At 42.5% G+C, this 16275-nt stretch overlaps 1 protein-coding gene across 1 annotated transcript; it reads right to left on the bottom strand.

Moving 5' to 3' along the window:
* Nucleotides 1–12702: 12702 nt before the first annotated feature.
* Nucleotides 12703–14864, bottom strand: LOC117927570 (protein NUCLEAR FUSION DEFECTIVE 4-like). The gene has a single exon (XM_034847156.1). The coding sequence runs from the start codon at nucleotides 14802–14804 to the stop codon at nucleotides 13005–13007; it is 1800 nt and encodes a 599-aa protein (XP_034703047.1). The 5' UTR covers nucleotides 14805–14864; the 3' UTR covers nucleotides 12703–13004.
* Nucleotides 14865–16275: the final 1411 nt, after the last annotated feature.

Genomic DNA, 16275 nt, shown 5'->3' on the forward strand with positions numbered 1-16275 from the left:
ATTCTTCTTTTAAAAAGATGAATTTGTTTTTTGTATTGAGTTCATCTTTTAAAAAAAATGAGTTCTCTTTTTATTCTAAAATTGTTTTTTAAAAAGATGAGTTCATTTTTATATTTTTCAAAAGATGAATTTTACATGAAATTTAAAAGTATTGTAATTTTAGAATTATTTTTTTATTTTATGATTTAAAAAATATATTTTTAATAAATATACAACTCATGCAAAAAACCTGAAAACCTGAAAAAAGAGTTACCATAATGTCATGAGGCCACATAATTATTGTAAATTCAAAAATAAAAATTAAATGACTCAAACAATATGTATACTTCAACAACAAAAGTGAAAAAAATAAAAATAAAATTGCATCCATTAATTTAATATACAATATAAATTTATATATAAAACACTTTATAGTATGAACGGCTTATGATGAGTTTCCACTTTCATTCAACAAATTTAATATCAAACAAATTTGAAGTTTCAGTTTAAGGTAATGAATTTCAAAGCTGATCAACTCCGCACGTTACAACTACCCATTAAAATTAGAAACATTGACTAGTTTGATCTGTCACTCTTAATTATGAACAATAAAGAATGAAGAGTAATACTTAACCAAGACCAAAGAAGAAAAAAAAATGTTTGCACCACCGTCACCTTATCTGTACAGGAGACGAAATGGTCAAGAAGAGGAAAGAGGGGGAGGCAAGCAATTCATTTATGAATGATATGGATTGTGGACACATACCTCATGGGAAGATCCAAAGATCAAGGTCCCCCACCATTCTTTGCATATGCTCTAATGGGAATCTCTATTCCTGGACTCATCAGCCCCAAAGATAATAATTAATTAATTTCCATGATGATCGTCAACTTTTTGTCTACTCCCATGTGAACATGAATACAATATATATAGACATGAGCCTGCAATTATGGTTCAAGGTTTGGCTTTCATGCCCACATGATGTCATAAATGCCTACTCTATAAATATATACTACAACTTGATTGCCTCAATGGTTGGTGGAATTACTTCACCTAGACATGGAGTGATTTTGGGATTGATGGTGTCTTTGCTGAATTTGATCCGTAGATCTAACACCACATATATGCAAGTATAGCCAATAATTTTAGGTTTTTTCGTGAAGTCTCATTTCAATTTGAATCCGAATGGGATTGATCCTGACTCTATGGTGAACTCTGGAAAGAGTGCTCAGACTAAAGTCATACCCTACAGCGTGAATGCCAGGGGGAATTGATGCAGATGGAAGAAGCGGGGAATGACAGTGCAGTGGAATTGAAAGAGACTATACAACCATCATCATGTACAAGCCCAGACGTCTCCTTTTTCTTCCTCATCCTTCCCACTTTTCCTCTCCTTTTCTTTGTTTTGTGTCTTCCCTTCTGTGTCCCCTCCTTGGCAGTATCAAGGGCGTTCTAGAAAACCTAAAAAATATAAAATAAAAATGAAGCATTAAAAATTAAATTTTAATTTAATAAGTATTAAAGTTTCTAAGCCTAGACGAATCAGAATTAGGAATCAATTGATATAAAACAATTGAATTTAATTTAATAGTTGTTTATTAAATTAAAAAAAAATATTCTCAAGGCTTTTTTTCTTTATTTAATTACTAATGTCATAATAAAGCATTCCCTTTTATATTAATTGTTTTTTTATTTAATTCTCAAGTATAAAAGTTATTACTTGTATAGATTTTTTTTTTTTAAATTTATTTATTTATTTATCCTTTTTGGGAGTAGGGCAGTTAGAAACAATGTGCCATTTCCCATTACAATGGTAGCTGTCACACCCTCGATTTTGGCCTAAATTTTTCACCTTGGATGTGCGGTGCTAAGGACCGTTCCTTAGCCAACCTTCCTTCCCAGCACGCTTTGAGAACCAAAGCAACACCAAGCAAACAAATAAGGAACTAGGCAACAGCAAATAAACCAAAACAGGGACAACAGAGATACGGGAATCTTCCCAACTTGTATTAACTTTCAACTACAAGATTACAAAATCGTTCTCCCTGAGTCAGAGAGCAAGCTTACACCCCTAAGCTTTCAGAGAACCCTAACTCACAATTCTCTTCCCCTCTCTGCCCGTCTCAAGGATGCAGGTGCCCTTTTAAAAGAGACACTGCTGCAGTTACAATTCGAATTTCAAAAAATTCAAGCATGGAGCCAATTTGGGTGGTTATGCAACTGGCTGGAACCGCACTCAACTGCCTTGCATCACCACCCACTCTCTAGGTCGTGGCCTGCTCGTGGACCACCTCCATGCATCAAGCCTTCAGCACCTCAGCCAACTGCTGCTTGTTGACCTGGTCCCCTGCTGATCCAGCTAGCTGCCACTGACTAGCTGACCAACTACCTTGTCTTGAGCCCATCTCCTCAGCTGCTGGTGTGTCCTCCTAACAAGCTGCTGCCTTCCCCCAAAGGTGCCGCTTGTGACCGAGTGCTTCACCAACGTGCCTTGATCATGGCTCTTTGAACTAGGTAGCATGCGGGAACCAGCTTGACCAGGTCTGGTGCTTCAATGCAACGAGCCATGGCATTGCGCCCATGGCTGATCCCTTCTTGGTGCACAGGGCATTGCGCCCCTGTGCTGTGAGTTGGCGGGTCTTGATGCGAGTCAGCTGCTGCCCCACTAGACCATGGCGTTGCGCCCATGGCTTGCTCAGCTGGCTCACCGCACAAGGATAGGCGCCCTCGTGCCTGCGCGGGGAGGAGGTAGGCTGCCCCTGGCCCCGTGCCGTTGCGGCCACGGGGTGCACCCTCACATGTCGTTGAGCCCATGTGGGTGTGCGCTCGAGTGCCTTCCGTGTGTCCTAGGCACGCCCAAGGCCGTGCCATGGTGCGCTCAAGATCTCCCTCGGCGCCCCCTTGAGTCACCTACCCCCCCCCCCCCCCCCCTTAAAGAGCAATACGGGCCGTTTCCAAAGTTTCTCCAGGAGACATCAAAATGTCTGAGGAGACATAATGAAATTATTTAATAAATAAAATAATTTCCAATATTAACCCTCGATCCCCATCTGCACCCACTTCGTAGCCCACAAGTGTCTGGTGCGCGCCTGGCTCGCCCTTGGTGCGCGCGCGGTGCGCGTCTGGCTCGCCCGCGGTGCGCGCGCGGTGCTCGTCTGGCTCGCCCGCGGTGCGCGCGCGGTGCGTGTCTGGCTCGCTCGTGGTGCGCGCGCGGTGCACGTCTGGCTCGCCCGCGGTGCGCGTCTGGCTCGCCCCTGGTGCGCGCGCGGTGCTTGTCAGACTTGACTTCTGTCTTCTCACTTGTCTTCTGGGGTTTAAACCACTAACCCTCCAGACCCTCCTTGCTTCCCTGTCCAGGTTCTCATGGGTGCAAGGCCTACCCATGAGCCTTTTCCTCCCTATTCGGGTGAAGTGGCTAAGGGGTTGACAAACCCACCCCCGCCTGCTGAAGTCGACGCCCTCGTCGACTTAGACTGCCAGTAGGTCTGGACCTCCTTCTCAAATTGCCATAGAGTAACATCTCTTTCCCATGTAGCATCTGCTTCTGAAGTGCCCTTCCACTGAACCAAGAAATCGGTTCGCCGATTCTTTCTGCTATGTCCCATGGTTCTATGATCCAGGATTGTTTCTATCTCACGATCAAACTGCTTCATGACCAAGGGAGGTGCCCGTCTGGTCTGCACCCTCTCAGCATCCAAGTCCTCATGGTAAGGCTTCAGAAAACTCACATGGAATGTTGGGTGAAGCTTTAGCCTCTCAGGTAGCTGCAACCTATAGGCCACCTGCCCAACTCGTTTGATCACCTCGAATGGTCCATCATACTTAGGAATCAAACCCCTCTGTCTTGTCTTGCTACTGATCTTCTTCCAGATCTGAGGAGTCAGTTTCAGGAGGACCTTGTCCCCAACCTGAAATTCTAAGGGTCTCCGATTCCGATCTGCATACTTCTTCATGCGTCTAGCTGCCTTCTCTAGACTGTCCCGGGCTTCATCAAACATCTCCTGCCGGGATTGAGCCATCTTGTAAGCTGTAGGACTATTACCTCCAATCCTCTGCTTAGCCACCTCCAAAGGCATCCGTGGCTGTACTCCAATAGCCAGCTCAAAGGGACTCATCCCTGTTGCTGAGCTCCTCTGCAAGTTGTAGCATAACTGGGCAGTGTCCATCAAATCCACCCAATTCTTTTGAGTCGCTGTCACATAATGCCTTAGGTACTCTTCCAGCAAGGCATTGATCCTCTCAGTCTGCCCATCAGTCTGAGGGTGATTGGCTGTGGAAAACTTCAACTCTGAACCCAAGAGTCTGAACAGCTCAATCCAAAACCGACCTGTGAATCTTGCGTCTCGATCACTGACTATGTCTTTAGGCAGTCCAAAATGTTTGACAACATTGCTGAAGAACAACTTAGCCGCCTCCTCCGCAGGGCAAGCATTAGGAGCAGGTATAAAAACAACATACTTGGAAAATCTATCTACAACAACAAAGATAGATTTAAAATCACGAACCTTTGGAAATCCAGTGATGAAGTCCATAGAAATATTCTCCCAAGGTTTCTCTGGAACGGGAAGGGGCTGCAGCAACCCAGCAGCCTTTCTTCTTTCAGTCTTGTCCATCTGACAGACCAAGCAAGACTTCACATATGCTTCCACATCTTCACCCATCTTTGGCCAGTAGTAGGATCTAGCTAGCAGTGCTAGAGTCCTCTCTTCACCGGGATGGCCTGCCCACCTTGCATCATGGGTTTCCCGAAGTAGTTCCTTTCTTAAGTTGCCCACAGGAACATACCATCTTCCTCCTTTAGCCACAAGGAGGTCTCCCTCTAGCCAATACCTTCTGATCACGCCTTCCTTGACTTGCTGTCTCAGCTTATCATAAGCAGGATCATGCTCTGCAGCCTGCTTGATTTTCTCATTGAAGTCAGAGGTGACTTCTGAGAGGGCAGTGATGTAGGCAATCACTTCCTTCCTACTCAAGGCATCAGCCACTGTGTTATGCCTTCCTGGTCGATGCAGCCACTCAAACTTGAAGTCGGCCAGGAACTCTTGCCATCGTGCTTGTCTGGGGCTTAACTTCTTCTGGGTCTTGAAGAAGGTGTTGGCCACATTGTCAGTGACCACTGTGAAGATGCTTCCCAACAAATAGTGTCTCCACTGCTGCAAGCAGTGAACCACAGCCGTCATCTCCTTCTCATGGGTGGAGTACCTCTGCTCGGCATTGTTCAGCTTCCGGCTTTCAAATGCAACAGGGTGCCCTTCCTGCACCAAGACTCCACCCAAGGCTCTATCTGAGGCGTCTGTTTGGACTTCAAAGGGTAAGTCCAGGTCAGGCAAACGCAGCACAGGCTCAGTGGAGATGGCCTTCTTCAAGCCTTCAAAGGCTGTCTGACACTGAAGGCTCCAATTCCACTGGTTGTCCTTCTTCAGCAGGTCAGTAAGGGGAGACACCACCTTTGAATACCCCTTGATGAACCTTCTGTAATAGTTGGCCAAGCCAAGGAAGGACCGCAGCTCAGTCACTTTGGTAGGGACTGACCACTCCATTATAGCCTGCACCTTGCCCTTGTCCATCTTGATCAGGCCTGCACTGATCTTGTGCCCAAGAAAGGTAATCTCCTCCTGAGCAAACTCGCACTTTTCTGGCTTTACATAAAGCTTGTTCTCCCTCAATCTCTGAAACACCAATCTCAAGTGCTTCTCATGTTCTATTAGAGACTTACTATAAACTACTATGTCATCTAGATACACTACCACAAATGCATCTAAGTAGTCAAATAGAACATCATTCATTAGGTTGCAGAATGTAGCAGGGGCATTAGTTAATCCAAAGGGCATTACCAGAAACTCGTATGATCCATACCGAGTTACACAGGTGGTCTTTCCCTCGTCTCCTGCTGCAATTCGAACCTGCCAGTAGCTCGATCTCAGATCCAGCTTGGTGAAGTAGGAGGCTTTTGACAATCTGTCAAACAGCTCAGCAGCCAAGGGGATCGGGTACTTGTTCTTGATGGTCACCTTATTGAGGGCTCTGTAGTCCACACACATGCGGAGTGAGCCATCATGCTTCTTCTAGAACAGCACAGGTGCACCATATGGAGCCCTCGAAGGTTGGATCAGACCTGCATCCAATAACTCCTTCAATTGTTTTCGCAACTCCAGCAACTCTGCAGGAGGCATCCGATAAGGGGCTTGAGCAGGGGCCTTTGTTCCAGGCAGCAACTCGATCTTGTGGTCAATAGGTCGCCGGGGAGGTAGCTCCTTGGGGAGTTCTGCAGGCATCACATCTTTGAACTCTTTGAGGATTTTGACCACCGAGTCAGGGACTTCCACTGACTGTCCCTCCTTGATCTCAATCAGGGCTGCAACATAGGTCTCTTGGCCCCTCTTTAGTCCCTTCTTCAACTGGATGGCAGACAGCATCTCAGGTTGGCTCTTGCCACCATCTTTTGCCTTCAAAGCCTGCACAAAGCAGGGCTGTTTCTCTTCCAACACCATCAGTCCACCAAGATGAGGAATCAGGGCCACCTTAGCCCTCAAAGAAAGTCCACACCAAGGATCAAATCAAAGTCGTCCAAGGGTACACAAAGTAGGCTACACATACCTTTCCAGTCACCAATTTGCATTGGGACGTTCCTTGCTACCCCTTGGATCTTCTGAGCTTTACTATTTACTGCTTTGATCCGACTGGTGTCTTCCTCCAGCTTCAGTCCCAACCTTACTGCTTCTTTGGTGGACACAAAATTGTGAGTGACACCACTGTCCACTAAGGCTTTTACCTGCACCCCATTCACAATTGCATGAATATGCATAAGGGACTTCTGGACTAGGGTCTCACCATGAATCACGTTCAGGAGCTGCAACGGATTGACTCTAGGGGGTGTCTCTGGGTCAGTGTCTCCCTTGTCGTCTGCAGTCACAAGAGCAGAGAGTTTTTCTCTCTTGGGGCAATCCTTGGCTCGGTGAGGGCCATTGCAGATGAAACATCCCATCATTCGGGTGGTCTGCTGCACAACCTTGGTGGTCTTCTCCACTGGTTTTCCCCCTGCAGCAGGTTTCTTGCCTTGTTTCTTCCACTCAGACTTCTTAGAAGTCTTGCCTTCAGCCTTAGCCTTCTTGCCTCCCTCTGACTTGGGTCTCTGCGTGGTGGAGATGGAGCCGCTCATCTTGTAGTCCACCAGGCAGTCTGCTGCAGCCATGGCAGCAGGGAGATCACGAACACCTTGCCTCCTTAGTTCCGTCTGAGCCCATCCTTGCAAGCCTGACATGAAATTAAAGAGCTTGTCCTCCTCTGACATGTTCTTTATGTCCAACATCAAGGAACTGAACTCCTTGACATATTCCCTCACAGATCCGGTGTGTCTAAGCCGTTTTAAGGCTTCTCGAGCCACCCAAGCAGTGTTGGTGGGGAGGAACTGGTCTTTCAGTTCCTTCTTCAGAGTCTCCCAAGTGGTGATTTGGGGCCTTCCAGACTCTGCATCATCCTCCATCCTGGTCCGCCACCATAACTTGGCATCACTAGCCAAATACATGCTGGTGATGGACACCTTCTCGCCATCAGGAACACGAGCAGCTTTGAAGAACTGCTCCATGTCCCACAAGAAGTTCTCCAACTCCTTTGCGTTTCTGTTGCCGTTGAAGCCCTTAGGCTCTAGAACACGAACCTTGGAAGAAGGGGCTTCAGGGCTTGAAGAGGATCCCTGCAACACAACCTTTTTAAGGACGACCATGTCTTCTCCGTATGACTGCAGGGTTCCCTTGAAACCATCCATCAGGGACTGCATCTCGGCCTTCAACCCACCAAATTTCTCTTCAAAGAAACCATCATGGGATTCCAGCATACTCCTCTGCGCATGAATTTCCCCCATGGCGTTTTCTGCCCACGAAGCCACAGAGCCTTCCTCACCTGGCCATTCTCCCAAAATTTCTTCTATCCGAGCCATTCTTTCCCGCAGGGCCTCCATTGCACTACCACCAGCCATCTCTGGTGCGGGCTCTGATACCAATTGTCACACCCTCGATTTTGGCCTAAATTTTTCACCTTGGATGTGCGGTGCTAAGGACCGTTCCTTAGCCAACCTTCCTTCCCAGCACGCTTTGAGAACCAAAGCAACACCAAGCAAACAAATAAGGAACTAGGCAACAGCAAATAAACCAAAACAGGGACAACAGAGATACGGGAACCTTCCCAACTTGTATTAACTCTCAACTACAAGATTACAAAATCGTTCTCCCTGAGTCAGAGAGCAAGCTTACACCCCTAAGCTTTCAAAGAACCCTAACTCACAATTCTCTCCCCCTCTCTGCCCGTCTCAAGGATGCAGGTGCCCTTTTAAAAGAGACACTACTGCAGTTACAATTCGAATTTCAAAAAATTCAAGCATGGAGCCAATTTGGGTGGTTATGCAACTGGCTGGAACCGCCCTCAACTGCCTTGCATCACCACCCACTCTCTAGGTCGTGGCCTGCTCGTGGACCACCTCCATGCATCAAGCCTTCAGCACCTCAGCCAACTGCTGCTTGTTGACCTGGTCCCCTGCTGATCCAGCTAGCTGCCACTGACTAGCTGACCAACTACCTTGTCTTGAGCCCATCTCCACAGCTGCTGGTGTGTCCTCCTAACAAGCTGCTGCCTTCCCCCAAAGGTGCCGCTTGTGACCGAGTGCTTCACCAACGTGCCTTGATCATGGCTCTTTGAACTAGGCAGCATGCGCGAACCAGCTTGACCAGGTCTGGTGCTTCAATGCAACGAGCCATGGCATTGCGCCCATGGCTGATCCCTTCTTGGTGCACAGGGCATTGCGCCCCTGTGCTGTGAGTTGGCGGGTCTTGATGCGAGTCAGCTGCTGCCCCACTAGACCATGGCGTTGCGCCCATGGCTTGCTCAGCTGGCTCACCGCACAAGGATAGGCGCCCTCGTGCCTGCGCGAGGAGGAGGTAGGCTGCCCCTGGCCCCGTGCCGTTGCGGCCACGGGGTGCACCCTCACATGTCGTTGAGCCCATGTGGGTGTGCGCTCGAGTGCCTTCCGTGTGTCCTAGGCACGCCTAAGGCCGTGCCATGGTGCCCCCTTGGTGCGCTCAAGATCTCCCTCGGCGCCCCCTTGAGTCACCTACCCCCCCCCCCCCCCCCCCTTAAAGAGCAATACGGGCCGTTTCCAAAGTTTCTCCAGGAGACATCAAAATGTCTGAGGAGACATAATGAAATTATTTAATAAATAAAATAATTTCCAATATTAACCCTCGATCCCATCTGCACCCACTTCGTAGCCCACAAGTGTCTGGTGCGCGCCTGGCTCGCTCGCGGTGCGCGCGCAGTGCGCGTCTGGCTCGCCCGCGGTGCGCGCGCGGTGCTCGTCTGGCTCGCCCGCGGTGCACGCGCGGTGCGTGTCTGGCTCGCCCGTGGTGCGCGCGCGGTGCACGTATGGCTCGCCCGCGGTGCGCGTCTGGCTCGCCCCTGGTGCGCGCGCGGTGCTTGTCAGACTTGACTTCTGTCTTCTCACTTGTCTTTTGGGGTTTAAACCACTAACCCTCCAGACCCTCCTTGCTTCCCTGTCCAGGTTCTCATGGGTGCAAGGCCTACCCATGAGCCTTTTCCTCCCTATTCGGGTCAAGTGGCTAAGAGGCTGACAGTAGCATTCCACTTTATTGGCTTTGGAGTTTGGAGGACTTCTTTTCTTTATTTTTATTCTTAGGGAGAATTTTTTTTTCTCTCTTTCTTAATTGTTTGCCTTTCTTGAGAGTTTAATCTAAGTCTTAAATATTTTAATATATAAGAATATTTTAATGAGTAAGAATTAGTCTATCCTTATCATCAAACTTAATTTTTTCTTTTGAAGACACCTCTAAAATTAACCCTTTGTATCTATACGATGAAGAAAGAGTCATCTCATAGGTTTGTAAGATGCTTAAAAATTCATCAACTTTTAATGTATTAACATTTTTATTTTCTTGTTAATTCAGACGTTAATCTTTCAAGGAAAGATCTCAAAATTTGTCTCGATGCCTCAAAATTAAGAATTTTTTCATCCAAATTAAAACAAAATTTACTATGTTACTTAGTTCAATATAAAATTAAAAAAAGTCTCATATTCACTTATCTTATATTTTTAAATTTGGTGGTCAACGTAACTTGGATAACTTCATAGTAAAAGTGTCATCGTGGGTTATTTCCAATATATTATAGACTTCTTTAGGGTATTTACACGTTATCTTTCCAACTTCATCAAACTTGTCACCATTGAAAATATAGTAACCAGCCTTGACATTGATCTTTTGTCTTTCTTATCAATTTTGTCCCATTATTGATTGAACTTCATTTCACTTGTAGATTTTTCATTCTTGTCCACAAACATAAAGGATGATGATCCCGATTCCAATATGTTCCAGCCACATTATCCTTACATGGTTAGAAAAAATATTCCATCCACACTTTCCAACGAGGGTAGTTATTCCATATGTCAATAATGAAGTAGAAGAAATAAAAAAAATCTACAAAATTTTAACATGTTGTGATACCACTTGTGAGATTATATTCTTAATTAAGAAAGTACCTAAAAAGAAGTGTGAATAAGTAATTCAAGCAATTTATACCAATTTTTTATTTTTAACATATTATGATACCACTTGTGAGTTTGTGTTTGTAATTACGAAACTATGAGAAGGGTGAATGAGTCAACTTTGACCAATTTTTAACTTTTTTATACCTAGAAATCTTTAAATCAACAATTCAATCTATCAATGAAAATAAGAAAGCAATTACACATAAAAGGACACCGGTTATATATATATATATATATATATATATATATGGGAAAACCACTTCTATAGTTTTCTAAAAACTCTACAGATGTAAAAAATCATGAGTCACATGATCGCAATCAAATCCATTAAATGCAAAATGGATCTACTTAGTTACTTGATTAAGAACTATATAGTACCTTTGGTTTTATACCATCCATGCCTACACAATTCCTTTATGTCCTTAACGCAATATCTTATACACTTAGTAAATCACCTCAAACTCATGTTGAGGCTAGTAGATCTATGTATCTTTCTTTTGTCAAAAGGACTTTCAAGAATGAACTTGAAAGATTCAATCTTGAAAGTTTGCTAATGCAAAAAGATGACTATGATTTCATATGCTGATTTTTCAGCTTAAAAAGAAAAGGTTTTTATATCTAAAGTGTAGAAAGGTGCTGAGAAGGGTTTCCACAAAATTAATTTACTAAAAAGTCTTCGAAAATATGAAAGAACATATTTAAAACAAAGAGGTACGAACTAGGGTTTAAACATCCCCTGGGAAATGTTTGAAAGTTAACAAAGTATTTGAACATCTTCCTTCATGATGTTTGAACGTTTATCCACAATTTGGTGTATCCTGCCTGTTTTGGGATATTCTCTTCAAAGTTCTAACTTCTCATATTTTAATGTATCCAATATACAATTACCTCAAATATAAATCGAATTTGAAATAGCTTAACATGGACTCTAACCGGTAAAACTCTCAAAACATTTAGTACATTAAATTTGATGCCTTCAAAATTATCAACCTAAAATATTTGGATATTTTTCTCAATAGCATTTAAGTATAAATTTTACATAATTTTTAAAAAAAATTTAAAATTAAATTTATGTTTTTTAGCAGGCAACATTTGCATTTTTTATTTTATTTTCTGAAGACATCTAATTATATATATAATTTAATAAATTGTGTTTTAATAATCTAATTTGACAAGAGGATAAGGAATCTCTGTGCAGAGACGGACAAACCAATCCTTATTTAAATAAATAAATAAATTATTTTTTGTAAATTGAAAGTATGATCATAATTAAACATGAATATGGGTTATATCTCCAAACCACACCGGAGTTTTGTATATATTCCAACAGTGTATGCTTCCTTCCTGATGATATTTTTCTTTCTTTTTCAGAAATAAAGAGACATTTTTGGCTAAGTATAAAAAATCAATTATGGAGTGTGATTGAGAGACCCTTAAAGAGGATAGGATCTTAGTCTCTAATTGATAGGCAAAAACTTAACAACCAATGATGAGTACAAGTTGGAAGTTGGAACTAAAACCCAAAAATAAAAAATATTTAAAAAAAAAATAATCAGAATTTTAAATATTTTTGAGGAAAACAGGAAGGAAGAAAAATGAAAAAACCAATTCGATAGTAAAATAAAATTAATTAACATGTTTGTTCTCCGATAAATCTTAATTATTAATAATACTTTTTTTCTCTTGAATCTGTCTACAAAAATAAACTATTATTTATTTAATTGGTACGGAAAAAAATATCACCAATTATGTGATGTCATATATATATTTTCAAATTATATGATTTATATCTTAATCTCATTTATTTATATCTTTATACTTTAATTTTATTTATTTATATCATCATTCAATACGTCCATATTTTGGCTTGAGGAGGTATTATCTTGCTACCTTAACATTTTCCTTATAATCAATAAAGTTCATATCTTATTTAAGCAGTGATGCCCTCTCCCTCCGGCCGGGAGACAAATCCTAACCCAACTTGACCCAAGTGACCAGGCAGTCGGAGCCCAAATTTGAGAAGTTGGCCCTAACTCCTCTCCTCCATGCAAATTCCACTTTATTAATTGTCATTTGTCAGAAGTAAGAAGAAAAAGGAAATCATTCCCATAAATATGCATATGGAATTTGGAACTTTATAAAGATGGGGAAAAGGACATCTTAACTACAATCAGCTCAAGCCCCACATGATACTAAATTTTGCATTATTCATTTCCAAGTCTATCAACCTTAATACCCATTTCACCCAATGTAAAGTTTTCAAATTTCATCTTCTCCAAATTCAATGACATATAAAATACAAAATAAAAGCATCTGTAAGATTGTATCTGACGGGGGAGGGTATGAAACATTACAATCCAAGGTCCAAGGTCCCGTGTCCTGTATCTCTTCTTTTTGTCTTATCTTCCTCTACTGTCATTCTATTTTTTCTGAGTCTTTTTAACTTAAACATAATTGCTGCTGCCGACAGCTCTAACCTTTTGCCAGCGATGGGGCTGCCCCATTCCCGGCCTGGGCCATCTCAGTCTCGGCTGCTTTGGCTTGTTCCCGGAACTTCTTGTAAATGTCACCCTTGTAGAACTTTCTGGTCCGAAGCACTAGTATGAGCGATACAAGTGAACCGAAAAGTGTGGCCGCTGTGATTATAATGAAGGACAATTTGAAGCACTCTACGCCTGTGCAGTCCAAGTCCTCACCAGCCTTCCTTTTAATCCCCAGGGCTGCCATTTGTCTTTTTCCCTCTTTATCATAGAGATATCCGGCTACCCTCACATTGAGTAAATAGGAACCGATTGGGCTAGCCACTGAGCCAAAATTGTACAACGTGGAGTAGTATTTGAGGCCAAAAATTTCAGATATGACTGCGAAAAGTAATGGCCATTGAGCACCGAAGCAAAACCCGATAATTATTGATGCAAAGTAGAGACCATTCTTGATGTTGAAGGCGATGAGGAGATGACCAACACATGAGAGGAGGAGGATGAGTGTGAGCATCAAAGGGCGGGGGAATTTGTACTTGTCTAAGACGATCTCCGATCCAAAGCCTGCAGTCACTCTTCCAAGATAGTTCCATATGCTAACCAGCGATATGAAAGTGCTCAGGCTTTTCTGCGGGTACCCCAGTGAACTCCCAATCTGTCCCAAGTTGTCTATGGCTGTTAAAGTCCCTCCAACACCACAAATTGTAGTGAAGAATAGAATAAGCATGTCTATGCTGAAAAGGGCTTGAAGTATGGTGTAGTCCTCTCCTCTGTCCGGTGGCCTGAACACGTTGGAGAAGCAAGAAACTTCCTTCTGTGAGCTTAGTTGTTCGGGGAGAGAACTTGTTGCAGCTGTTGATTCAAGCGGTAGTGAAGATGAAGAAGTCTCGGTGTTCAAATTCTCGGCGATGATTTTCAACTGTGGAGGCTCACGCAGGGCCTGTTGCCTGATCTTCCAGAGCTTGAATTCCTCTTGTATAACAACAGCGAGCGGGAGAAAGAGCAAGAGAAGAACTAGAGCGGCGCTTCCCCCGTACTCACTCTGAGAAAAAGTCAGCTCTTTCTCTACTATAATTATAATCATGAGAAACCCGGCGAGGCCAAGAGAGATGTAAAGAAAATTGTAGAAAACTTTGAGCTCATTCTCCTGTCGAATCACCTTCATGATTCGAATGGTCCGAAGAAATGCAAAAGATATAGCAGCAGGCAGCCAAGCTATGAGCAAAATAAGAGCCTTGGTGTCATTGCCATAGAAGGCATGGTAGAGCTGTGTGATGATTGCACCACTCAGCCCAACATACCCCTTCAGTATCCCCAACACCACGCCTCGGCTCTCCGGGAAGTTCTTAACGCAGGTCACCAGAGATCCGGTGTTAGCGAAAGCCTGGGAATTTGCACCGATGCATATGTAGAGACACATGTGCCACACCTGGGGCTTGGCTATTTTCTGAGACACGGCAAGCCATATCATGAAGTAGCCAAAAAAATTCAGGGCTGCTCCCATTGATAGCACAACCCATGGGGGCGTGACCTCGTTGATGAGGCCTGAAAGGACCCCAACGTTTGCTCCCAAGTCCTTGAAAAAGCTGAGCAAATTCAGGGTGGTTTGATCATATCCCAGAGCGGATTTGATTGTGCTTGAGTAAAGACCGAACATGTAGGTTGCACCGGCGGCTGACATGATCAGAAATGATGCAAACACCACGAACCACCGACCGGTGATGACTTGGACTGATAGGCTCTTCATGTCAGCCCAACCACCCCCTCCGGCAGCAATTCCGGCAACCACCATTTTCTCTGATGGAATACTCCACTTGTAACAAGTTTGTGTTAGAATATATTGTTTACACTTTACAAACTTGAGGTGCCCAGTCAATTTATACACGCGATTTTGTGACTAAGAGAGAGAAGAAGCTGTCGACTCCGCACTGTCTTGTAATAGAAAAATGGTTGAATTTTGAGGCACACATGGAAGGCTGCTGTATCACATACGCAATAACTGTAGGCATATTTAGCGGAGATCAGCTCTTTAAGTCTTATCCATTTCAAATAAATTTAATAGAAATTTAGTCAAAATTTAACCCAAAGAAATGGATAGAAAATATAAAAGGAAAGAAGGAGGAAAAACTTATAAAAACTTTTTCCTCATCAAAGAAATATTCTTCCTCGACTTTTCTATACCTTTTTCTTAAGAAAATGGAAAATAAATGTTTTAGAATACTCAAATTTTTTGGTTTTTGTTTTTATTATAGGATTTCATTATTAGTGTGCCATGCTTCTCTTCATTGATTCCAAATCTTGGATTTAAGGGGGAGTTCATCTATTCTTTAGGTTTGGTATTTATGGTTCTGAGTCTAAGACCTCATATTTATGGTTCATCTAATCTTTAAGCTCAGCATAAAAGTTATCACTTGCAATGATTGTGGAATAAACAAGTGTACATGAAAGATACTTTTCATTCTATATTCAAATTATTAAAATAATTTGAATCCTTAATATCACTTGGGAAAAATAAGTCATGTTAAATAGAAATCTAATAGAAGAATATCAAACTGAATATTCTCATAGTCCTTGGCAACGGTAAAGTTTGATGGATTAAAGGATTCAAGTATTGAGTAATATTATCTCTAACCCTAGAACTAACTTTTTAATTTTTACATGTGTTATACTCTTCATAAATTTCAAAAGCTAGAATTAACTTGATTCACTTCATAATTTTGTGAACATTTTTCCATGTGATGACACTCTTAAATAGGTCATTGTTATTGTTTACAGCTTGTTTGGCCATGTAATTTAAAAATAACAAATTATTTTTAAAGATTCCTAACATTATTTAATCGTTGTTCTTTGAAAATAGTTTTTAAAAATAAAGTAAAATAAAAAATAGTTTTTTTTGTTGTAAAACAAAGTAAGAGAAGAAGAAAGCAAGAAAGAGAGTATATAATGCACGTGAAAAATCAATTTAATTTCATTAGGGGTCTCTCTCTTTCATAGGGAGTTGCAAAAATATATTTATGAATGATCATCCACAAGTTACCATAGTGGTACAAAATCTCATATTTTATAACACTCCCCCTTGGATGATCATAAAAATATGCCTCATTAAAATCTTACTAGGAAAAACCTTATGGAAAAAAATCCTAGTAAAGGAAAAAGAGTATAATATTATTTGGATTACTATAACTGCCTCGTTAAAAACCTTGCCAATAAAACCCAATGGGACAAAACCTGGACGAAGAAAAAAAGAGTGCAGCATAATGATA

This window comes from Vitis riparia, chromosome 13, assembly GCF_004353265.1.
Source record: "Vitis riparia cultivar Riparia Gloire de Montpellier isolate 1030 chromosome 13, EGFV_Vit.rip_1.0, whole genome shotgun sequence".
NCBI classification, from domain to species: Eukaryota; Viridiplantae; Streptophyta; class Magnoliopsida; order Vitales; family Vitaceae; genus Vitis; species Vitis riparia.